Raw genomic sequence first — 25637 nt, 5'->3', positions numbered from 1 at the left:
CATGACATATTATTCATTTTAAGTTAATCACCCTTTGAATTTTTCTCAGAACCTATAAGCCATCAAAGCTGAACTCTGGAGAAAAAAAATTATACACGGACAAAATTCACTTGTCAATTTGATCGTAAAATTAAAACAATTTTCTTTTAATCTCAATATTAATTTTAACTTGGAAAAACATCATTAAGGTTGAATGGCACCCAGGATTTATTTCCCCTTTAGAGGCAAAGAAAGCAGTTGTAGCTTTGTGAAAGTACTATTTTTGCCTCTCTTATGTAATACAGTGTTTTTTGAAGCCCTTAAGTTAAGCAGGGGTTTTAGGGGAAGATAGGTAGGATGTTTAGAATGGAGTAATAGACTAGTTCTCCTGGCTTAAGAAAGAAAAAAATGCCACATTAACCACAGAAATACTGTCACTTTTCAAATCCAATGGAATGATTGCTTAGAAATGTCCAGGGTATGTACACTTTTTCTGGAAGAAACTTAATTCCAACTCCCCACCCCGCTCCCTGGAGTGTAATATCATAGCTATGTCATCTGGAATGAAACAATTTCACCAACACAGTTTAGGAGGGAAAGAGTCTGCATCTGGAATATAAACTACTCCAGACATTTTTGAAATGTTTGAATGCTTAGCTGTGGAGCAGAATTAATTTCTTTTCAGTTCATCATTGGTGATAATGCATAGAGATGACATCACTCCTAAGATGTAACCTAGGAAATATTTACTAGGTTACTGCATCAGATCATCCATTTCACACATTTCAAGCTACTTAGTGAGCGTGCCCTCTGAACAGCAGCAACAGCTTAGGAATTCCTGGGTCATAAAAATATCACTGCAGCATTGCAGCCCAAAGGATCGTGATTAGATTCTTGAATTTCTTTTTTTTTTTTTTAAATATCAGTTTGAAACCTAGTTACCCTGTTCTGGGGATAAGGGCATCCTCCGTACTTTGTGATTTACACTGGCTACACTGGCTCTTAGCGCCATCGGAGAAGCTGCCTCCCTTTAAAAGGAATAAATCTATACTCTTAGATCTTTTGCGAAAAGAAAAGCCTGAAAACAACTAGACCTTGATCCCTTTGGATTCTGCAAGTGTATTCTGATTGGGCTTCAGTTTCTCTTATGTGTAGAATAATATCTCATAGGTTAAGTGTAAGAAGGAAATGCAGTGATGGATGTCAAGTGCTTTAAAAATTATTAGGCCTAAAACCGACACCCAGAGTTGAGTATGTGGAGAAAGGCTTGAGGTTGGGTTCAGAATTCACAGGAACAGTCATCAGCTTGTTTGTAATGGAAAACCCAAGGTCTCTGTCCATGTGTTTGCATAAATAGACTTCTCATGGCAAATGATTTTCCTTCGAGAGGGCTAAACAAACGTTCTGAAGAAAAAGGTGGGGACAGGCATCTTCCTTGAAAATGCTCTACAGGTCCTGAGCTGTCAGCAGAGTAGTTGAGGATACTTGTTTAACTGATGATGTGATATTCATCTCATCTGGTAGACTGGCCTCTTCCATGTACTCTCTCAGCCCATGAAATTCAAAGGGCCAGCAAATCTTGAATCTACAGTGTTGTTTGAAATTTTGCCTTGTCATTTGTCAAGTTTTTTTCTAGACGGACGGACTTTTCTGTAGACTTCCATCTTTTGCCTTGTTGAAATATTTTGAGCAGTTGATTTTAAATATATACGGTAATATAGTTACAAAAACGCAGCTGAAAAGTTTTACCTTAATAAAATATTATTAAATATTTAATATTATTACTTTAAGTAAAACTTTCTTAGATTTGTTTTAAACGAAATAATTCTTACATGGTTTCTCTTTCCTGCCACCCCCTACCCCAGCACCCCCACACACACACATGGATGAAGTACTCCCATGTACACACTAGTATATGCTCCCATGTTCTGCTTAATGATTATTATAAACATTCATGTACTTATAACTTTTGCAGATCTTAAAGCTCCTTTGGTCAAAAATCTGGTAGGAGCTGATCTCTTAAAATAGTCTACTTAGAGCAGAAAACTTGTAGCTTAATGTTTTCTTGAGAATGATAATGATACTGTCTTCAGTAGTTTGTAATGACCAAAAGTTGTAAGTATGCAACTACTAGATTTTTTGGATTTAGATTGCTAACCAACATTCTTACACACACACTTGTAAGGGGTAAACGTACTTGTTTCCTTGGAGAGATTGGCTTTTGTCCCGATCTTGCTAGCTTTGCTGTATAACCCAACCCTGATGATAAGGCCCAGATTCTGAGAGTATCACATTCAGTATTAATACTGGAGGAGTAATTCACTTGTCTTGAAGCGTATACAGGTGATAATGCAAACTGTGACCTACTCTTACAATACCTTTTATGAAATGTTCTTTCTCTTTATAGCTTCTGAAAAATATCCCATCTCGCTATCTTCCTTTGGGATTACAACTGACTCCTATGAGTACAGCAAAGAATTATGCAAATAAGGTGATAATCATGTAATGACAAATAGATATCCGTAGTATCATCTCTAGTTTGCACTTTATTGTGAAACAGCCCTTGAAGTGCCTAAGCTCTGTGAAGCAGCTGGCCACATAGTAGATTTCAACTACGTTACTATTTCGGTCCTATTAAAAGAAAAGCAATTGCATTAATTCCAAGAAAATATCTTTAAGGATTGGAACAATTTTTATTTGTCAGGTCTACTTGGGAAATCATTCCTTTTTCCTTTCTCACTTCTCTTCTGCTTTCCCTGTTTTCACTTGGAATACTTGAGGCCCAGATCCCTGCCTGCCATGCTTTTATCAGGGCGCTTGCGGCTCCCTGCAGCAAAGCTCTTGAACCTGTGATGGCTCACCCTGTGCTCCCTCCCCCCTCAGAGCAGAGTACAAGTTGCCCAGCAGATAAGACTGACACATTCCTGAGGAGCTGAGCCAGTGAGGGCCCTGTGGGGTGGGAAAGGCCAGGGCTTCTGGACAGACAGTGGGAGATACCAGTGTTCTGCCACTCACTGGAGGGAGCCATACTTAGGATAGAAGCTGCTCCCATGTATTATCATGATTAACATTTATTTTAGAAAGGAATGCAGAAGGTATTGTTTTTGAGGGCCAGAGCCACCATGTTTTAGTCATGTGGCCTTGGACAAGGTTTGTGTCCACTCCAAGCCCCCATTTCCTCATCTATAAAATGAAGATAAATAGTAATATCTCTACCATAGGGTTGTTGTGAGGATCAAGACGAAATAACACACATGAGGCTCCAGGCACAATGCCTGACCTAGAACGCAGCCCCGACTCGGCAAGCCAGAACTACTACCTCGTGTCCGTAACGTCTCTAAATCGGTAACATCTCACCACTTTGGAGGTTCCTAGGGGTCAAATGAATCCCACGGAGACCTCGGGGAATAACTTCTGGGCTTCAGTTTCGAAGCGCCATTAGCTTGGTGCTACGGATAGAAAAAGGTAACACTGACCTTTACAAAAATGACCTCCTTCGGCCTTTCCGTTTGACTCAAATCTGAAGCTTGTGAAGCAAGTCCCTCCCCCACCCCTACAGGCATCCACGCCTAGTAAACTGGGTTATAAACACCCCTCAACCATTACAGCCCAAATGACGTCAAGTGGGTATTTGATTACAGGTTTGATTAATGAAACCCAGACCTAAGACTAGCTGTGACCCTCCCGATTCTTTAAATCTTAAAAACATTTGAGAACTAAAACACTGTGGGTAGAAGTCATTTAAGTAATGGATGCCCCTTAGAGAGGGACTTTATATCCACTCATTTTAATGTCTGTGGATTTTTTTTTAGTTATTTGTTTTCTTTCCCTTTCCATCATGAGAGAGAATTTTCCTGAACATAGGTGCTCTGGGTTATCTTTGTTTATCCTATAAGCAGGCTACCACATAATCTATGAAATCAAAGGCAGTCTTATCAGCAGGCAAAAATACTTTCTACCCTCCTGCATCCAAGTTGTTAGACAAGCTGCAAGAACAGGATCAGAAAGATAGAGCCTTGAAGAGGGCTCATGGTCAGTTTGAGTTCGTGTGAATTAAATGCGCTTGTCCTGTGGAATTGGAAGAATTGCAATCTTAGGAAAAATTGGAAAACTGATGGTACCAGACAGCAGATAGGTTAAAGGTCCATTTGAGGAAGACTAAGTGATGATCATCTGGAAGATGTTAGAAAGAACTGGGGCTTGAAAAGCTGTCCTTCAGACTTTTACGTGCCATTTATTTCTGCATATGTAAAGGGCTTCTTTTTTTCAGCTATTTCATTACTTACCAGTGAGGTGGGTTTTGTTTTGTTTTTTTCAAGTACTTCATTTTCAGTGAAGCTAAATTACTTTCCTAATTTTAAATTATTACTCTTTGGCAGGGGTAAAAAATATTCAGAGTAAAAATGTGACTCCTGTTCCAAGGAATAATCTGATTCAAGTGCTTATGTTTGAACTCTTAAAGATGTTGACCCTTGAAGCTGAAGTATACAAATTTTTAAATTAGTCATTTGTGCTGTTCCTGCGACTATACCACGCATTATCCTGTCCTGTACGGGAAGTTGTAAAAAAGAATTGGGTGTTAAAGAGGGCTCAAATTTCTATACAGAACTTACTGCATTTTTTAACAGGCTGTCTAAGGTTATTATTTTTATATTTGAATTTTGATTTGAGATAGAATACACTTTATTTACCAACAACTCTGCTTGGTTCCTTGTTCATGTTTCTACTTCTGTGAAAGAAGACATCACTGCCTTTTATTTCTTGGCACTGGGTGGAGATACCTAATGACTCAACCTAGGGGTTGTTCAAAGAATAACTGTCCTCATTGAGGGTTGTTTGTTCTGTGAGGAATAAGAGGCACCTGACAGAACCACCGCAGTGTGCCATTTTACTATAAAATAGTAATATTAAATTTAAATGAGAAAACTTGTGAAACATAAATATTTTTAAACTATTCACTTTTTAAAGAAGTTTCAAGTACTCTTCTATATTATAGATATTAATGGATTCAAAGAAACTCGATTAAACACGTCAGCTGTTTGGAAAAAATATTTATCCACCCATCAGTGGTTTCCTGTCTCTGCTAATGTTATTTCTTTGCTCTGTAGGCGTCTGAATACTTTAAACAAATGCGCGGTGATGAAGCTGGAAATTAGTCCTCATCGGAAGAGAGTGAGTCTACAAAATGTATAGCATGGTGGGAGGAAAGGGGGCAGATCAAAAACTGGGTTATGAATTTTGTGATAGATTTTGGCTCTCAAACTCTTACTTCCGTGGTCCAAAAATATCGACATTTTAAATGTTATAATCCAGTCAGGTTTACCAAAAGCTGTGTGGCCTTATGTAGTTGAAACCAAGAGCTGCAGCCAGCCAATAAATTGTGTCTTCCCTGCTGTTTTTGATCTGAAAAGATCATCTGTGATTTTTGCCTCATTAGCTCAATGCCTATGACATATTAAAGGGATGAGGCTTAAGGAATTCTGGTGGATTTTGCATTGCCTCCTTACAGAAATTAAAGCTGAAGTTCTTGGGAACTCTGTCTTCCCATATGTAACAGTAACTGTGTTTTGAAGCTGTAGGGATGGCAGTGAAGGCTGGCTGGCAGGGTATGGAAGAATAATAGAGATTTGGAGGGAGAAAAGGAATTAGAGGAGGAAGAGGGAGGGCACGAAATCCCACACATTCTAGTGAAATGGTGGCACATAACTGATCCAGATGGTATTTTCTTCTGCGTATGAAATGTGAGGACGTCTTACGAGATCTTAGGAGAAGAGGTGGGTGTAGTAGTGGGAGTGAGTGTCACAAATTAGAGTAAACAGGAGTAAGTTTGGTCAAAGAACATATTTCTGACTGTTCAGAGTACCCATTTTAATTATCTAACCTACAGCAAGTTGCCTTCTTGGGGGAGTTAAACCTTTTAAACAAATGAGCTGGAACCTCACACCCGCTGAGCTGTGGAGAGGAGCCTGCAAGTCAGCGTTTAATGCTCTCCACTCACTGTCCTGGGAAACTCTGGTCACGGGACATTCTCCACACCAGTGGGAAGGACATGCATCACACTGAACTGTGCCTTTTGATATCCCGCCTCAAGGGCTTTGATGCAGTAGTCTGTCACATGGTAACCCTGAGTCCCACCAGTAAATCAGGCATCATCAGCGGAGATGTTACTTCGTTGTTTGTGAATGTTACGTGCTGTCAGGACTGGGTATTTGTGAAGCCTTGTTAAAAGGCAGGAGCATGTCTGAGGTTGAAATGTCACAGGACACTTGTGGCATTAACTCTGGTTCCCGTGTTGGTGGGGGAGGGAACGAAAAGGAACAGGTAAGAGGCTGAGAAGTACCCACTGACCCACTGAAGAGATGGGATGGCTCACCTTGCTTTGTGTCTCCGTTAATCTGTTAGAGGAGATCTTGTGTACTTTTAGGGTAGCTAGAGATTTCGGTTACCCCTCTTCTTAAAGTGTTTGAAAACCACCATTTTAATTGCAAAAGGGAATATAAACACATACTATCAACAGACAGCAAAATTAAAGGCAGACCAGAGGGAGTCCTACCCATTGCTAACTCCAGTTCAAAATATTTTACATGCCTGGAATTTTCACAGATCTCAGAGGTTTCCTCTGTGAGCAATTAAAGGGCAGCCTATAGATCCCAGTGTTTCCATTAAATAACTCCTGTTTAGCTTGAAACACATGGTCAGGCTTTTTCCTGTTAAATTCTTTACATACATCTTGGTTATTTTTTTTAAATAATAAAATAAAGATGCAAGGGGGGAAGTGACACGGCTGGCGTTACGATCAGTGTCCTGGCCCCTGGCCCTTGGCGCACATACTGCCCCCTGCGGCCTGCCAGTCCCAGGGGACGAGCGGCTCCATTCTGTCTCCGCAGAGTGAGGATTCAGACGAGGATGAGCCTTGCGCAATCAGTGCCAAATGGACTTTCCAGAGGGACAGCAAGAGGTGGTCCCGGCTTGAAGAGTTCGATGTCTTTTCTCCAAAGCAGGACCCCGTCCCTGGGTCCCCAGACGATCCCCACCTGAAGAACGCCCCCAGCCGTGAAAGCGTGCTGACGGACCTCAGCGAGCGCCAGGAGGTGGCTTCTGTCCGCAGCCTCAGCAGCACCAGCAGCCTCGCCACGCAAGCGACCCACCTCGGGGGCGCGGCGACGGCCCGGACTAACTCCGTCACCAGCGTCTGCTCCTCCGGCACCTTCGTAGGCAACGATGACTCTTTCTGCAGCCTGCCCTCTCCCAAGGAACTGTCCAGCTTCAGCTTTAGCGTGAAAGGCCACGAGAAGAACACCAAGTCCAAGACGCACAGCCTGCTGAAACGCATGGAGAGCCTGAAGCTCAAGGGCTCCCACCACAGCAAGCACAAGGTGCCGTCCAAGCTGGGGCTGATCATCAGCGGGCCCGTCCTGCAGGAGGGGGTGGACGAGGAGAAGCTCAAGCAGCTGAACTGCGTGGAGATCTCCGCCCTCAACGGCAACCGCATCAACGTCCCCGCGGTGCGGAAGCGGAGCGTCTCCAACTCCACGCAGACCAGCAGCAGCAGCAGCCAGTCCGAGACCAGCAGCAACGTCAGCACGCCCAGTCCCGTCACCAGGACCCGGAGCCTCAGTGCCTGCAACAAGCGGGGAGGCATGTACCTGGAGGGCTTCGATCCGTTCAACCAGTCCACGTTCAACAACGTTATGGAACATAACTTTAAAAACTGCGAGAGCTACCCGGAGGACGCGGTGTTCTACATCCCAGAAGATCACAAGCCTGGCACTTTCCCCAAAGCCCTCTCCAACGGCAGTTTCTCTCCCTCGGGGAATAACAGCTCCGTGAACTGGAGGACTGGAAGCTTCCACGGCCCTGGCCATATCAGCCTGAGGAGGGAAGACAGCAGCGACAGCCCCAAGGAACTCAAGAGACGCAATTCCTCGAGCTCCATGACCAGCCGCCTGAGTATCTATGACAACGTGCCCGGCTCCATCCTCTATTCCAGTTCCGGTGACCTGGCCGACCTGGAGAACGAGGACATCTTCCCCGAGCTGGACGACATCCTCTACCATGTGAGGGGGATGCAGAGGATAGTCAACCAGTGGTCGGAGAAATTTTCAGACGAGGGAGACTCAGACTCGGCCCTGGACTCGGTTTCCCCATGCCCGTCCTCTCCCAAGCAGATACACCTGGACGTGGACAATGACCGAGCCACCCCCAGCGACCTGGACAGCACGGGCAACTCACTGAACGAACCCGAGGAGCCCTCAGACATCCCGGAAAGGAGGGATTCTGGGGTCGGGGCCTCCCTGACTAGGTCCAGCAGGTAAGAGCTTTTCTTCCCTTCTCCATCCAGTCTGAGGAGGGAGGGATCGGAAGGAGGCTGCTTCTGCTTGTCGTGTAGGGAGATGGGAATAAGTCCGGCCTTCACAGCCGTGAACGTTGCTAAGGAAAGTGACAGATGGGGCAATCCTACCACCCTAAAAGAGTGAACACTGTTCATTGGGTACCAGAGCTTCAGTTTGGGAAGATGAATGAAGTAAGTTCTGTGGATGGATGGTACGGATGGTTGTACAACACTGCGGATGTACTTAATACTTAATGTACTTAACTGTGCACTAAAAGTGGTTGACAGTAAATTTTATGTTATATATATTTTACCACAGGGGGAAAAAAAAGACTGGAATGGAAGTTGAGTCTTCTCAGTTCCTAAGATAAGAGGCCAGTGAGCGGCCCACTGTTGACTCTGCATCGACCCATTAAAAAGCTTTCATACTCACTCACATTCCCCCCCTTCTCTCGCAGGCACAGGCTGAGATGGCACAGTTTCCAGAGCTCTCATCGGCCGAGCTTAAACTCTGTATCGCTGCAGATCAACTGCCAGTCTGTGGCCCAGATGAACCTGCTGCAGAAATACTCCCTCCTGAAGTTAACCGCCCTGCTGGAGAAATACACACCTTCTAATAAGCATGGTTTTAGCTGGTAAGGGTTTAAACTGTCCAGTGAACTGTATTTGAAAATGTTCTCAACCAATGCTGTCCCAACACTGAGGATATGACAGTTGGATCCTGTATCTTTAGTCCATCGTCCTAATGCAGTCAGTTTCTGCATTCTTGAGGCTACATTTGACACTGCTTAAGCCAATATAGCTTTAGGGAATTTCCATCAGGGCTGGTTGAGTTTTCAGTGCTCTGAGTAACAAATCGCCAGTTGATGGGATGAGAATGCTCTACTCTCCCATCTCATTGTCCAGGCGCTTCCTTCCCAGTGGTGGGAATAGCCCACCACAGGCAAATACACGTACAGGATCAGATCATAATTTGGAAGGAAGGGAAGAAAACTGTTTAGATCATCAGGTGTTATGAGACCAACTTTGAAATGCTTCATGTACAGTACCTGGTTTTGTACCCTTCTTCGTGCACATTTTTAGAAATCATTTTTGATGTATTTGCAGCATCACAAAAATCTATCTGAGCTAAAGAGTTTAGCTATGTTTTTTCCAACAAAGACTCTTAAGCAGTGGATAATCATTTTAAGGAATTCACCACTCTAAAATATCATAGACTACAATAATATACGAAGATAAAATTTATTGAGCTGTCCATACTTTCAAAAGGACGGCCCTTGGTGTGTATAGTGTGAGATGTAGACTGTCGGGCTGGATGGGTCATGGATAGGACCCATTATGTGCATATTTTAACTTTTTTACTGAGTACGAAGCAGAGAAATGTCTCTACATTGACATCCCAGCGCATTTTGCAGTGTCAGCTGGGTATCCTTAAGTCTTTTCACCAGTCTAAGTGTTCATTATCCAGTTGCACAACTACCACTCCTTATAAAAATGGAGAAGTGGCCCAATTCATGAGTAGCGCTCGGTAGCAAACCAGAGAGTCAGCGGAGCAATGTAACCCTTCTCTCTCCAGCTCCTCCCCTCCTTGGGACTCATAGTGAGGTTAACTTCGGCATCAAAGCATCTCCTGTTCAAAGGCTGTTATTATGTGAGCCCTGCTAAATACAGAAGTTGTTTGTTCTGAATGACAGAAATAAGTATTGACTGGTTTATCCCCACATGCTTCAGATTCTCGGTGGAGATCGTAATGTGTTCCTTGCACATTCCGCCGCTGGGCTTTTCTCCCCCGACAAAGCGAGTATTATGCACACTTATAGCCGTGATACCATATACTTAACTGTATGGAAACACAAATTTGGCTGTGTGCTTCAGTTTTACCTTTCCTAGAGCTATAAACAGTAACACGCCATGGCTGTGGGGTAAGCACTCAAAAGTCAAGGCAGTCTGCCTTGCGCCGTGTTTCTCTATGCCTCGAGTCAGGGTTTCCCAGCTGGCTATTTAAAACTGCATACTCTACGTTCTCACTTCTGGGTTGTCCCCACCAGCACCACCAAACCCTCAAGAATCTGAAAGTCCATAATACCTCCTGGGTTCTGGTCAGTTTTTCCAGTGAGTCCAAACCAAATGTTAAAGCCTCGCCTTGTGGGATCCACGGAGTGAGGAGAAATTCTACACAAAGTTCTTTTCCTGTTCAGCCTTGCCCTTTCTTGTCCCATTTAGAGAGGTCATTTGTAGAGCTGAAATTTCTGCTTGACAGCATTAAATGCATGACATTGGTTTCCTGCTGCTGCATATACTGCTCCGGCTGGACCTGGTGTCAGGACTCCAGGGAGCCTGGCGTAGGCTCACAAAACCCTCATTGTTCTTCTCCGTCTTCCTTTAGAAAGCTAAAGATGTTATATTCTCTGGGGTCATCAGCAGGAGAATTTATTTTGACTTCGGGTCATTAGCTTGGCCCCCACTGTTGAGCTCTGGAGTTGGTTCTCATTATGTCAGACCAACATCATGCATCTGCTGTTTTCTCGTCCTGATCTTTTTTTTACCCTAAGTACTTTGGATCTCATCAAGAACCTAGAAATGATTCTTGTCCATTTTCAGGACAAATAAGAACTTGTTTTTCAACTCTGTCCTGAAGCTCCTACTTAGGGTCTTGACTGTTCTTTTCTCCTTCTGTTCCTTCCTGTGCCGCCATTTTGTAAGGAAGCCCATCACCTCCCTTAGGAACACAGACCCAGTTCTCAGAGTTACCAGTGGAAAGAGAATCCCCAACTGAGGAGCTGTAACTGGGCCTCACAGCCCCAACCCTTAGAGGATGTAGAACAGCACTGTCCGATGGAACTCTCCGTGGTGGCAGAAATGTTCTATATTTGCACAGTCCAGTATGGTAGCTACCGGCCACAAATGGCTAGTGAGTGCTTAAAATGTGGCTGATACAACTGAGGAACTGAATTTGTAGTTCTGTTTAATTTAAATTTAAATAGCTACCTTATTAGCACAGATCTAGAGCCCACAGGGCTTAACTGCACAGATGGACAAAAACGTAGACAGACAAGTAAACATATCCCTCCAACCCCCAATATTTTTTCTATAGGGCTGTGCCCAAGTTCATGAAAAGGATCAAGGTTCCAGACTACAAGGACCGGCATGTATTCGGGGTCCCTCTGACGGTCAACGTGCAGCGCACAGGACAGCCCCTCCCCCAGAGCATTCAGCAGGCCATGCGCTACCTCCGCAACCATTGTCTGGATCAGGTGAGAGCCGCTGCCTGCAGGTCCCGCTTAATCATGGGAGTCCAGACGCATGCATCTTCTTCTAGTTTTGCAGTGAAAAAACACTTAATGTTTCTTTTTCCAATAGGTTGGACTCTTCAGAAAATCGGGTGTCAAATCCCGGATTCAGGCTCTGCGCCAGATGAATGAAAGCGCCATAGATTGTGTCAACTATGAGGGGCAGTCTGCTTATGATGTGGCAGACATGTTGAAGCAGTATTTTCGAGATCTTCCTGAGCCACTAATGACGAACAAACTCTCGGAAACCTTTCTGCAGATCTACCAATGTAAGTGTTCTTTGATCTTGACATTGTTGGCAGTGGGGAAAAGTGGGGTCAGCTGAAACCTGCAGTTCCTTTGATGTCATTCTCTGGGACCCACATGATGATCTCTTAGAAATACGTCATCGATTTCTTTCTTCCTTGACTTCTTGTTTGTGGAACAGGTTTCTGTGTACCTGTTGAATAATGCAAAAATAAATTTCCCTCGTCATCATTCTCTAATTACCGAAGCAACTGTGCATTTTTACATTCTGATCCAGGAGCTCGTTTTTTTCATTCGTTTCCAGAACAGTGTTATCTAAGACACTTAAAAGAGCAGATTCCGAGATCTCTCTCTCTCTGCCTTGTCTGTAGGCATTTCAGTTGCTTCACATTTCTCTAGCAGGGCCTGTTGTGTTTAAAGTTTCACAGGTGTCTGTGTTTTATCTTGCTGTAAAACGAATAAATAATCTTTTTCTGCTATTCATCTCAGCTTCTACCAGAAATACTTGGGAAAACAATACCCATGCCCATCTCACTTTTAAGTAAAGCTTAAAGCAAACAGTGGTCTGAATTAATGATCAAGATCAGGATTATAGCTTTTACAGCCTTGTGTTTTTCTTGGCTCAGTGTGGTATTACAGCAATGTAATTTAAAAGCAGCTTCTCTCAGTGCTTGAACTGTCTTTAGAACTGGCACGTGGGACTTTATTTTATGAGAAATGGAGTTGGTCTGGATTATTTCATTATTTGTTTCGTCCTTTCAGATTTTATGAAAACACAGGTCACATTTCCCCCACCAAGGTATTTGTTATGTATTGTAACCATGGAGCTGTTTAATCAGTTTGTCCTATGGAGCTGCATTTGAGTGACTTCAATTTTCCACCACACGCCTTTTAAAAGAAAAATTTGCCTAGTAAAGGAGACCTGAAAGTTGTGTTCCACATTTTCTACGTGTATTATTTTATTTATATATATATAATATTATATATAATACATTATAATTGTATTATAATACATAAATATTATATAATGTTATAATACATTATATTGTTATATTATTTATATTATATATTTTTTATGGGTTTATTTCTCAAGCGTGTATTTTTATAGTAGCCTCTCAGTAGGGCTTTCTAAAACTTAAAGAAATTACTAGTTAAACATACGTGTTGTTTAAATGGAATATTTTAGCAGCTTCCTTTCCCCATTTAAAGAACGAGCAGATCAGTTGAAATCAGGAGAGTCCACAGAGATGCTGAACATTTTGTAGTCAAGGTGAAGAAATCTCGGTTCTCATCCTCTTGTATGTCTTTGATAAGATTTCTCGTTGAAACTAAAGTATAGCCTATAATGTTCAGTAATTAAGAATGGTAAACTAGGAGTTTCAAAAAAGTACTTAGAAAAGAAAGAACCGTTCTGTAAAGTAAAAGAAAAGAGCAGGCATCATCTGGAGCTGAACTCGGAGGTGGATTCAGGAGTATATTGGCGTTGTGGGTTTTTAAAAATTGTAACTCCTCCACAGGCAGGAAGTACTTGAGGGTAGTGACGCTGGTGGCCATCCCTAATTTCTTCCGTATTAATCTCAAGTACACTTTTTGCAAGTGCTTGTTCAGTGCTGGGCTGAGGTCTTTGATGCCGCTATTTGCTTTGGGACGTTTCCTTGCGAACGTACATGGAAAATCACTGGGTTGATGGGGTAAATGCTGGTGTTGTGCAGATGTGCCCAAGGACCAGCGCCTCCAGGCGATCAAGGCCGCCATCATGCTTCTGCCTGACGAGAACCGGGAGGTCCTGCAGACGCTCCTCTACTTCCTGAGCGATGTCACAGCAGCTGTGAAGGAGAACCAGATGACTCCCACCAACTTGGCCGTGTGCTTGGCGCCTTCCCTCTTCCACCTCAACACCCTCAAGAGAGAGAATTCCTCTCCAAGGTACGGGTCCGGTGAAACGCGCGCGTGCACGGTCAGACGCGCACGTGCACGGTCAGACGCGCACGTGCACGGTCAGACGCGCACGTGCACGGTCAGACGCGCACGTGCACGGTCAGACGCGCACGTGCACGGTCAGACGCGCGCACGCGTGATGGTGAGACGCGCACACGCATGCTCCATTCTTTAGACAGAAGAATCCTCCCTTTCCTTGTAGGGCTGTCCGTGTGTTTTTGTTGGATTCATACCTGAATCCAGCAAAAAGGAGTTTGACCTCCTTCCTTCACAGCCCACGTTCTTCCCTTGTGCTGCTTCCGCTGCTTCCATTCTTCTCGGCCCTGGGGGTGTGACTTCCTAGACAATCTCGTTTCAACCAGGTTTTGAGAGAGATTTGCATTACTGCTTTGTCGTGGCAGGTGTTTCCCCTGCTCCTCCCCTCAGTGCTCTCTGTAACATTGTCATCATACTTTTGCCGGCAAACAGACGAGAGAGTTTACAGACCTCAAAAACTGGATGGGGGACGAGAGCGCTGCTGCCTTGGCTTCTGCATAAATAAAACCAAGCTGCCTTGGCTTCTTCAGTAGAACCAAGCTGCCGGCCTGTGTGGGAAGTTGAAAGGAGCTGGATCTGAAATGACTAAGGATGACGTTGAGCCTCAAAGTTAAGACTCAGCTGAGCCAATTGTTGCAAAGTTTCTCCTTAGATGTAGACAAGATCGAAGTGACTGTGGAAGTCGAGGAATCTGGAACATAACAAAGGCTCTTTTGCTCAGCACTTATTCTGTCCCCAGCATAGGGCTACACCCTGGACATTGATTATCTTCTTTAATCCTCATAACAATCGTAGGAGGTGAAGCTCCTGTTAGTATCTATTTTACACATGAGACAAGACTGCAGGGCGGGTCACTTAAGTAAGTATTGAATAACTTGCCTATACTGATAGGAAAAAAATGGCAGAACCAGTTGGATCATCTTACTTATATGAATATTTCGTATAAAGGCCTCATGGTGAAGTGTGTGAGAAAGGGGTCACTAACCCCCTTCTACTAAATTCATCCTGCGGATCCTTTCCCTCAGCTGTAAAGGAACTTGACAAATATTTCTCAGCTGTAGGCATGAGGCCTGGTTGTGCTAGTGAAGTTAGCTTTGCTTCTGAAAGCCATACAATGCTTAATTAACTAGTTCTATGTTTAATAGGGTGGAGAGCTAGAGGTGAGCAGAAGAGAGATCAGGTAAGATTAAGACAAAAGCTCTAGGAAACAATAGACTTTTCTCTCACTGACAGGAGGGGCTCCTGTTTATTTACACTGGAAAGAATGATCCTGTTTAGCCCCTTGACTAGTGCCTCCCACCCACATACTCCTCAAAGCTGCCTTTCCTTCCTGCCACCCCACACGGTATAGACCTTACAAGCTGCCCTATTTAAATAGGAACCTATTTAATGTGATGGTTTTAAATAACCTAGATTTCATCGGAGACAGTCTCTTCCGTGTTTTTTGTGCATCGTTGATACGACTGAGAAATTCTAGTGACCAAAGTAAAGCTCTCCTTAACCACTTAATGACAAATAGCCTCCAGTGAAAGTCTTTTTCTCTCCTTTAGGTTTCCTCGAATAACACATTGATTAAAAATATATAAATATTTGAATCTTTCCCTTTCCTTATTTCTCTCTCTAGGGTAATGCAAAGAAAACAAAGCTTGGGCAAACCAGATCAGAAAGATTTGAATGAAAATCTTGCTGCCACTCAAGGGCTAGCCCATATGATTGCTGAGTGCAAGAAGCTTTTCCAGGTAAGGAGATGGGAAGTTTTGTTATTTGTCAAGGATGATGTAAATGAGGACAAAATCTTGGGCACCATACTTGTTCACATTTTTTTTTTGGCCGCGCTGTGCGGCACGCGGAATCTTAGTTCCCAAACCGGGGACTGAACCCTTGCCACCTGCATTGAGAGTGTGGAGTCTTAACCACTCGACTGCCAGGGAAGTCCCAACTTGTTCACATCTTAACCAAAAGGTCTTTCCCACAGCTGAAGATTATATATGTAGTCTGAGAATGTCTTATTTATATATTTTATAATGTATAAGCTCATTAGAGTTAATATGTTAATGAAATTGCCTACCTCCATACCCCTTTACTTAGAAAGCAAAAGTAACAAATTATCTGAAATAAATTCTGTATCTGAGGTGCAGCCGCTATGGAAAACACTATGGCCATTCCTTAAAAAATTAAAAATAGAACTACCTTAGGATCCAGCAATTCCATTCCTGGGTATATCCAAAGAAAACAAAAACACTAATTCAAAAAGATACATGCACCCCAATGGTCATAGCATTATTTACAATAGCCAATGGAAGCAACCTAAGTGTCCGTCAACAGATGAATGGATAAAGAAGATGTGGTGGGGAGGGTGTGTGTGTGTATGAAATGAAAAACTACTCAGCCATTAAAATAAAAGAATGAAATTTTGAATTTTACCATTTGCAACAATAGGGATGGACCTGGAGGGTATTATGCTTAGTGAAATAAGTCAGGCAGGGAAAAACAAGTACTGTATGTTATTGCATACATGTGGAATCTAAAAAAATAAGACAAAGAATGAATATAACAAAACAGAAACAGACTCACAGGAATAGAGGACAAACTAGTGGCTTGAAAGGTAAGAGGGGTGTGGTGGGCAAGGGGATAAAGAGGTACAAACTACTGTGTATAAAATAAATAAGCGACAGGATATATTGTACAGCATAGGGAATATAGCCCATATTTTACAATAACTTTAAATGGAGCATAATCTATAAAGTTTTTGGATCACTATGTTGTACACTTGAAACTATTGTAATATTGTAAATCAACTAACTGTACTTCAATTTAAAAATATCTGTCTTCGTCAATGTACACCCTATTTTAATCACTTACTCTCCTACTGTAACTTTCTAAAGAAGAGGACCTCACACAAAAATAAGCTTTCTGGGTACCTTTATGAAGGTGATCTGCTTGCGTCCTCACGATACCACATGAGGTCTGCAGGGACACTCCTCCATCTGTTGGAAGCAGGGGGACTGGACTGCTTGCACTGCCTTGAGGACCCTGCCGCTTCCTCTGATGGGCAACAAACCTCCTTTATGTCTCTCGTGTCCCTCCCAGGTTCCTGAGGAAATGAGCCGATGTCGAAATTCCTACACCGAACAAGAGCTGAAGCCGCTTACCCTAGAAGCGTTAGGACGCCTTTGTAATGATGAGTCAGCCAGCTACCAACACTTCCTCCAGGACTGTGTGGACAGCCTGTTTAAAGAGGTCAAAGAGAAATTCAAAGGCTGGGTCAGCTACTCTACATCTGAGCAGGCTGAGCTATCCTATAAGAAGGTATGTCGTCTCCCTGTTGTCAGCCATTTGAATTCTAGTGGTCAGGACTTGGGTTCATCAGAGATGAGATACCCTTTTGCCAACACACTTCTCCTTGGGGATCTGTCACCCATTCCCTTCCTTATAGAGCTAGGCAGCCAGGTGATTCATATCCCCCATGTAAGAGTGGAAACCAGTTCAGTGAGGAATAGTACTCATTGAACACGTGTCAGGGGAATCAAAATATCTGATGAAATCCTTTGGTTCCACAGAAACACACTAGAATTCCCTGGAATGTTTTACTAATGGTATTGGGCCTTTGGGCATTTTGTGACGTGCTTAGATATTTCCATCATTTGATTGGAATCCTCTTGGGCTCTCTTCTGTTCTCAGTCTCTCTTCTCTTGGCCCTTTAATGAGCAGGGAGTGCTGGGTGGGTGGGTGGTTAACTTGAAAGCCCCTTTAGGGCAGAGGCATCCTGTATTGCTTTGCATGATAGGTGCGTGGAGGTATTTGAGAAGAAACAACGAGAGCAGTCGGATGGCCATGCAGGCCTGGGAGTGCAGGTAGATCTTAGTTTTATTACATTGACCCTAATGTGGGTCCCAGGAAAACAGATATAACCGGAGGTGACGCCAGCAGTACTATTTGCTTTCTGGCCTGATCTTGAATGGACTTGGGGTCAGCAGCCTATTAAAGCCAGAAATAAACATTAGGACCACGTACCCAGCTAGTAGTTTGCCTTCAGAGTCTAGGTGTGTGGGAATTGTCTCAGCACTGAAAAGTACATCCTCTTTTCAGGTGAGTGAAGGGCCACCTCTAAGGTTTTGGAGGGCAACCATTGAAGTCCCTGCATCGCCTGAGGAAATCTTAAAGCGCCTACTTAGAGAGCAGCACCTCTGGGATGTAGACTTGTTGGATTCAAAAGTGATTGAGATCCTGGACAGCCAAACTGAAATTTACCAGTATGTCCAAAACAGTATGGCCCCCCATCCTGCTCGGGACTACGTTGTTCTGAGGTGAGAGCTTCCGGATTAATTATTGCGGCAAGGATGAGCCTCTGTGGCACCGACTGTTATAAGATGTTAACATTATTTAAAATAGAACGTTTGCTTCCAGAAAAGCGTTGAACCCTTCCAAATATGAAAAATATATCCTCATTTATTCCAACAGTGTGTCCATCCCTGAAAATGGTTTGAACTCTTTTGGAATTGAGCTCAGAAAGAGAGGCACATTCCATTGAACGTGCTCAGTGGTAGCTGATTTTTGCCCCCTTTAGGATAGATTTTCTCGTTAGAAACAGCTAGTGAATGCATAAGCCAGGAAATAACATTTGGGTCCCAAGTGAGCTGTGGTTAAAGCTGATTCATATGTGATTCATAAATTCTCTGAAGATATTATTGAAAGAAGAATTCCAAAAATCTTTGAGGAAATGTCACATCATTAGTCCAGAACTTCTCCAACAGAGTAACATTTGGATGTCCATGTTCTAATACATTTGTGAAATATAAAAAGGGTTTTCAGGCCCACTTCAGATTGGTTCTCTCTCCAAGAACTGACTGTGTGAGCTTAAATACCACTGCAGAAGGGGCTCTGTTGAAGTTAGTCATTCAAGAGTCCTTGCACAAGGATGGATGCACGGTGTGGCCCCCATCCTGCCCTTCAGCTGCCTCCTCTAAGAGTGAGGCCACGTCCTAAACTCGGCTTCCAGGAAACTCCATTTTTTCCCCCTCTCGTTTTGTCCCTACAGAACATGGAGGACTAATTTACCCAAGGGAGCTTGTGCCCTTGTACTCACCTCCGTGGATCACGACCGGGCCCCTGTGGTGGGAGTGAGGGTCAATGTGCTCCTGGCCAGGTATCTAATCGAACCCTGCGGGTCAGGGAAATCCAAACTCACCTACATGTGCAGAGCTGACTTAAGGTATGTTCTGATGCTGATTTTGTTTTGTTTTGTTTTGTTTTACATCTTGAGTGAGGGGCATAAAGAAGATTCAGACTTCTTGTCTGATGCAAAAAACGTCTTAAATGAATACATCCTTGCATCTTGGATGCTCTGTGGAGATCGGTGCTTATAAAGTAACTCCTTCATGTTTCTTGGTCTTCTGGGTACCACTTACTAATTTCCACCCCTTAGAGAATGTGGTACTAAAGCAATGTGGATGTGGTGGTTCTGCCATGAACTTAAAGCCACAGGAAATGAGAGTTTGAATTAGCAACCAGATGTTTCTCATTTTATATTCAAAGAGGTTTGAATAATGTGACATGACCTTTTAGTAATTAATTAGGCCTATACTGTGTGCCATAGATCAGTGCGAATTCTTATCAGAAAATGAACGAAATGCAGCAACACCAACAAGAAAAAAACAAACCTCTAAAAACTTTCCAAAGTGGCTCTCCTGTTAAATAAATCCTCATTTGAAGTCTTTACAGCTCCGTACTGCAAGTATCTGTATGGTCTGTTTTTGTTCTATATGCCAGAGCTTTCTTTCCTGAACAGTTTCACTCAGTATCTGCACTCAATATGTTGTTCTTTGAGAAACTTCTGGTTCCAAAAGTGTAATGGAGGTGCCAGCAGATTACTTTGGAATAATAAGAGGGATCTTTACTTGCACATTTGGCTGATCAAGAAATAGAAGTATATTCAGAACTCCCTTCAGCTGATTCAGGGTTTTCCAACTCGAATAATTTATTTGCATTTCCTTTTCTGTCTGTCGTAGGGGCCACATGCCAGAGTGGTACACGAAATCTTTTGGACATTTGTGTGCAGCTGAAGTTGTAAAGATCCGAGACTCCTTCAGTAATCAGAACACTGAAACCAAAGACACCAAATCTAGGTGATTCCCGAAGCATGTCCATTATCTGGGCCTTTGTTTCTAGAACCGTTGCCAGTCCTTGGAAGATTGGGTTCAGTGTCTGATCCTGAAACAAAACTACAAGTTGGAGTGTGGGAATTGACTATAGTGATTTGATACATTTTTAAAGCTGCTTTCTATTTGTTTAAGGTCTGTATTATGGACCTTGACTGGAATATATGACTGTGCAAAAAAAAAAAAAAAGTATTCCAATCGAATTGCTTCTGAGAAGCAAAACTATAAATACATTAGGGAAGATAATGAAGAGACGTCACTCTCTTGCGATGTCGGTGTCTGTGTACGTGTACCTATGTCATTTTCTTTGCAGTGTGTGGAGGGACTGGTGTATCCACTGGAATAGTTGGTCCTCTTTGACATATTTTCTCGCTGAGAAGAGCAAAGAAAGGTTTGCACAGAGGGGTGTGTGTATGTGTGTTTGTTGCTGGTCGAATGGCATAGATGTGTAAGTTGGGCTACAGTGTCTGGCACACTGAGACACCTTCAAGAAGGATCTTGATGCATCAGGTTCAGTTTAACCTGGAATATCTGACTACCCATGGAATTATCCAGAAAGTGAACCCATTTATTTTGGGGTGTCAGACAACCCACCCTTGTCTGGTTTTTTTTTTTCCTGAGTTAGTAAACATATTCCTTCTCCACCAACCTCTTCTTTACCTTAAAAGTGATTGTAATAAATTTGCTTGGATAGCCCATTTTAAACGCAGTTTGTCCCTAGACCTGATTGCAGATAGCAAAGTTGTTTTTATCCAGTACAGGTGAATTCAGGGATGGAAATTCCCCCTTGCTAGCTCCAAAGCACAGTTTTGTTTTTTTGGTTTTTAAGTTGAGATGTGAAAACTGAGCACTCTTAACATCTACTCCTGAATCAAATATCAACACCTTTTACGTGTCCGCAAATTCTTTGCATTTCCGTGTTAGGAGAAACTCTTTAAGGCACTATGTATGGGAACACAGGAAACTGTGTCCCAAGGAAATTCTTATAAATTTAACCCAACCACAAAAGTTGCTTGTTGTTATGGTTATTAACAGCATTTTTGAAAGCTGCATATGTTAATTGGATTTGTCCTTATCAGCAAATAGGGGTTTTTTTTTTTAATTTTGTTTTTCCTACATTTCTTTCTCTTCTCCTTTACGAAGCCCCTGGAAATATATTTTAGTAGTAATGGAAAGTAGTAATCACAGTAAAAAACAAACAAACAAAAACACACTAGTGCAGGGTTTTGGAAGGGTGGTCTTTATACAGGTTTTACTGTAACGGTAAAGGTTGGCTCAAAAGACAGTATTAGTGAATTTATTTTATATGGATCAAAAGTGAATAATGTATGAATGAGAGTTGTAAGAAGGACTTTTATTTTGTTATAATTTAGTTACCATTGTCAGTGTTATTTCAAAGGTTCTTTGAAGAATTAGGGGGCAGGGGACAGATCAGAGTTTAATTTGAGTATTTTGGATATTAGCGTGCCTCATGAAGATATACTTGTATATTCAACTTTAATGGCTTTGAGATTTGTAAGATTATATGTTGTATATACCATTCTATTAAGAAACATGTACGCCTGCCTGTCCACTGTGCTTTCCAACATAGATAAAGCATGATAAAGATTATTATTTAAAATATACTTGTATTTATACCTCAGATATTCTTTTGGATTTTGTACCTCAAGACTTTTTTGGTTTTTTTTTTTTTCGTTTGTTTTTTTTTGCTAATGTAAATACACTTTACATGAATACAGTCTAAGTGAAAAAAAGTAAATAAGAGGTTTATAACTTGCTCTATATCTGTACAGAATATAATCAATAAGTGCACTATTAAATGTTTAAAGTAAGGGAAACGTCTGGCCTGCTTTCCACTGTATCACATCTCACTCCCACCCTTAAAACCACAGATGGCAAGGCATACCATCCTAGCATCAACTAAACTGAAAATACAGATTTGCTACAGGAAAAATCGGACTGCAAATCATTCCAAGGCCAAACTGCAACTGAGCCACTCACTAACAAACAGGAAACCCTGGTGAAGGTTCAGGAAGCACAGAGATGCTCTCCAAACAAAGGTCTCGAGGAAACGATACTGAGAAAGTTACAAGAATAAGCAACAGCAACCGAAAGATGCTCATAAGCAAAGCCAAGGTCACCGATTCATCCCACAAAAGGTCTCTTTCCCACTGTTTGGCTTTCCTGTTGAAAGGATTCCTTACATATTTGACCAGAGGAGAATGTGAAGGATGTGAACATTTTCAAGAACTCTGCTTTAAGCCACCTAAAGTTATATTGCCACAACTTACTAATTGTGACTAATTGCCTAGGTTGTAAGCTCTCTGAGAGCAGGGCTCTTCTACACGTCTTTATAATCCCCTACAGCAGCTTTCAGTGTTTTGTACTTGTAGGCACCTAATAAATTTATTATTTGCCAAATGGAATCGATTGAATCAGCGTCTGTTATTTGAAAAGGAAGAGAATCTAGGATGCTGTCTGTCTTAAGCCCTCACTTTGGCTCATCGATGCCCATTTTGAGATGGCAGAGACTGGAACTCGTTAAACCTAGTGAAATCTTAAAGTTCAAAAACTGGCGAAGATGACATAGATATTCTACAGAGATGCTCTGGATTCTAAATTAGAGAGTTCTTTGTGCTGGAATTTCAACCAGTCTCATTCCTCCGATACAATGTGATATGCATCTTAGATTTGATTTTGACAGATACTCACTCTGGGCATAGTAAAGGAGAAAAACCAATCTCGATATAATTTTTTTAAAAGATACACACAGACCAAAGCCTTTTTGATTTACTTCTGCCTCCAGTCCTGGTTTCCTCAGAGCCATATAAAATGGAAGATCAAAATGTCTGAAATACCTAATAATTCAGTTGTTTGCACAGCTCTGGAGTCATGAGTTACTAATAGGCTACATGTGGTTACCAGGATGGAAGAGATGCTCTCACGGGCACCCAGGTAGATTCAAATTGCTTTTGTCACAACCTGTTTTCCTATTTACCTCATTTAGTCAGTTATTCCAACACCTATTTATATTTAGCTCACACGGTGCTCAGACCTGAAGATTCCAAAGTCCTGAAAATCTGCTCTCAGAGATACTAAGATAGAAATGATAACGCCCCATAGCATCCTGCCTACCAATTGACAGATAGCATAACTTGGAAGATTCTAACAAAATTAAATGGATTCTTAAGAGGGTTTGTTTTTTTTTTCCCTCCCAGGGCTAAGGGAAACAGCTGAGATTTTGGGAAAGTAAAAACTGAGGAAAAACTAGGGAAGATAATCCAAATTGGTGCTTTTCCAACACCACTGGTTAGGGCAGTGTGTGTGTGTCCAGGGGGAAACAAAGGCTATAGAGAGGTGTGTGGGATTAATTATGTAATATTTACGCTCATGGGTTTTTATGCCACTTTTGTCCACTTTTCACATGCTTCATCCTCACACGCACCCCACAAAGCATAGGTATTATCCTTCTAAGGACTATGGCTATGACTTAGTGACGAATTAAGGTGCCCAGAGCCAGAAAGAGGAGCTGAAATTCCAGCTCAGTACCTCTACCCCAGACCATCTCCCATCTGCTGATCTTTCCCTAATCCGGAGGCAAACTCATAGTAAGGGCCAATTCACTTACGTCGCATCAGCATCAGAATCGGGAAGAATGCAAGGAAAAGGAAGGTCCATAGCAAAATAACCACATTAGTCAAGGTTGCCAAGAAATTATTCTGTCACCCGATTACTGAGATGCTTAAGGAGAAATTAAGTAGGTCAAGATAGAGGTGAGGCAAAAGTTTTGTTTCAGATTGAAAGAATTTGTAGTTCTGTTTGCAAATTGAATACGTGATTTGCAGTGTACCAAGACTCCAGTGATGCCTCCCTGTGAGACATAGGACCTGCTCCTCCCCATCTGCAAGCGCAGAACAATCTGACGTGTGGTCAGATTGCAACCCACCCAACCCCTCTGATCTTGCATTGCTTCATGGATACAAGGGGCATAACTACTTACAGGCTTCTTAATCTGCAGCCCAGGACCAGAAGCCCGGTCCTGTGACTTTCTGCAATTCGTCATGATGCCCACCACACAAGAATATCATGAAGTGCAACTGACGTATTTGTGAAGGTGCTTTGAAAACCAAGAGCTATTGCAAGGTAAAGGAGCCTCCATGAAAGCAAAGTGGAATTTAGCCCAAATGCTTTTCCCCACCTGCCTGTTGAAGCATACATAAATGATTATAAAGCAGAAATCCTAAACAATGAGATCATGGCATGCATGTCATCTTGGTGTTCCATCAGGATGAAATTTGCCTAAGGAATTTAAATTCCATTTGCCTAAGGAATGCAAATTACAAAAAACCTCAAAGAGCCTGTGGCAGGGAAAGCTCAGGTAGGTCTGTGCAGTTGCAGTGAAATTGGGCCCATTCTTCAGGGAATGATCAGTTTTTTTCAGGCTGGGAGTTTGCTAAATCATGTTGGCAGCTGTAGCCCAAAGTAATTACCCTCTCTGTGTATACACAGTTCCCATTAGAGCAGCCGGTTTGCCTGTCTGGACCCAAGGCTGTGTTGACAACTATAGTATAAACACCTCTTTGCAGAGATTTTTCATCTCATTAGACTTAAAAAAAAAAAAAAAATGAGGGCAAGAAATGTTCCTCATAGGGGATTTTCATTTCTTTCTCTTTCCTATCAAGATACAAAGCACTGTGGAAAGCAAAAGACTTACTCTTTTTATGACTCATCATCAGCCATGATTTGGTGATGTTGTTCCCACAAAAATAGTGACTTGTTCCCGTAAAAATAGTCTGATTCCTAAGGAAAATGTTTTTAAAAGCTCTGTAGGTTACAGGTACTTGACAAATACAAAGATGTGTTTGGCTCACACCTGAGAGGACTTGCTGTTGAGCTACCATTTATTAAGCCTAATAATGTGCTAGGTACTGAAATATATGCTTTATTCAATTAATATTACATTTAAATCCCATAGCAGTCCTTTGAAGGAGAACTTACTAGCCTCATTTTATAAATGAAAAAGTTTAAAGAGGCAGGAACGCTTAAAGAAATAAAGGGACTCAAGAAATTCTAGAACAGCACTGTATGACAGAGCATTCTGCTTTAGTACGTGCGGCTGTTGTTGAAATGTGGCAAATGAGACTAAGGATCTGGATGTTTAATTCTATTTAATTTTTATTAAGTTAGATTTAAACAGTTCTAGGTAGCTAGTGGCTACTGGACTGGACAGTATAATTTTTATTCCAAAGATCTGAGAATAATTCCAAGCAATTCAATTCTTCTCTCTCTCTTCCACCTATAATAATCCTCCAAGGAAGGAAGGAAGGAAGAGGAAAGAAAGAAAGAAGAAAGAAAGGAGGGAGGGAGGGAAAGAGAGAAAGAGAAAGGAAAGAAAAGAAAGAAGGAAAGAAAGAAAGAGAGAGAAAGAAAGAAAGAAAGAAAAAGGAAGGAAGGAAGGAAGGAAAGAAAGGGGGAGGGAGGAAGGAAGGAGAAAGAAATATAGTAAATATTTGTAAAAATCCATATTTCGGGTCAGATAATACCCACTCAACATTCCACCAGCCACAAGACTAAGACTGTGTCTCCCCCAGCCTGTGGCCAGCTCCTAAACTTCTCAAGCTTGAGTTGGATGATCTCTTTTCTTTGCTGCTAGAGTAT

At 42.2% G+C, this 25637-nt stretch overlaps 1 protein-coding gene across 14 annotated transcripts in view; it reads left to right on the top strand.

Moving 5' to 3' along the window:
- The window catches only part of DLC1 (DLC1 Rho GTPase activating protein), a 404379-nt gene extending 381974 nt beyond the window's left edge, over nucleotides 1-22405 (top strand). For 6 of the 14 annotated variants that reach the window (XM_082374914.1, XM_082374907.1, XM_082374916.1 and 3 more), the window contains 11 exons: nucleotides 5088-5151; nucleotides 6831-8290; nucleotides 8770-8946; nucleotides 11406-11565; nucleotides 11672-11870; nucleotides 13560-13773; nucleotides 15446-15560; nucleotides 16912-17130; nucleotides 17911-18128; nucleotides 18860-19033; nucleotides 19830-22405. In XM_082374914.1, the coding sequence (XP_082231040.1) occupies nucleotides 5088-5151; nucleotides 6831-8290; nucleotides 8770-8946; nucleotides 11406-11565; nucleotides 11672-11870; nucleotides 13560-13773; nucleotides 15446-15560; nucleotides 16912-17130; nucleotides 17911-18128; nucleotides 18860-19033; nucleotides 19830-19950 (3121 nt within the window). In that variant the 3' untranslated portion in view covers nucleotides 19951-22405. Of the gene's footprint in view, nucleotides 1-2393; nucleotides 2471-3219; nucleotides 3445-5087; nucleotides 5152-6830; nucleotides 8291-8769; nucleotides 8947-11405; nucleotides 11566-11671; nucleotides 11871-13559; nucleotides 13774-15445; nucleotides 15561-16911; nucleotides 17131-17910; nucleotides 18129-18859; nucleotides 19034-19829 lie in introns of those variants that run through there. The other 8 variants (XM_082374915.1, XM_082374919.1, XM_082374917.1 and 5 more) reach the window with 5 other exon arrangements.
- Nucleotides 22406-25637: the final 3232 nt, after the last annotated feature.

Source organism: Balaenoptera borealis (assembly GCF_965194805.1).
Source record: "Balaenoptera borealis genome assembly, chromosome: 21".
NCBI lineage: Eukaryota > Metazoa > Chordata > Mammalia > Artiodactyla > Balaenopteridae > Balaenoptera > Balaenoptera borealis.
This window is presented reverse-complemented; position numbering and strand designations above follow the sequence as displayed.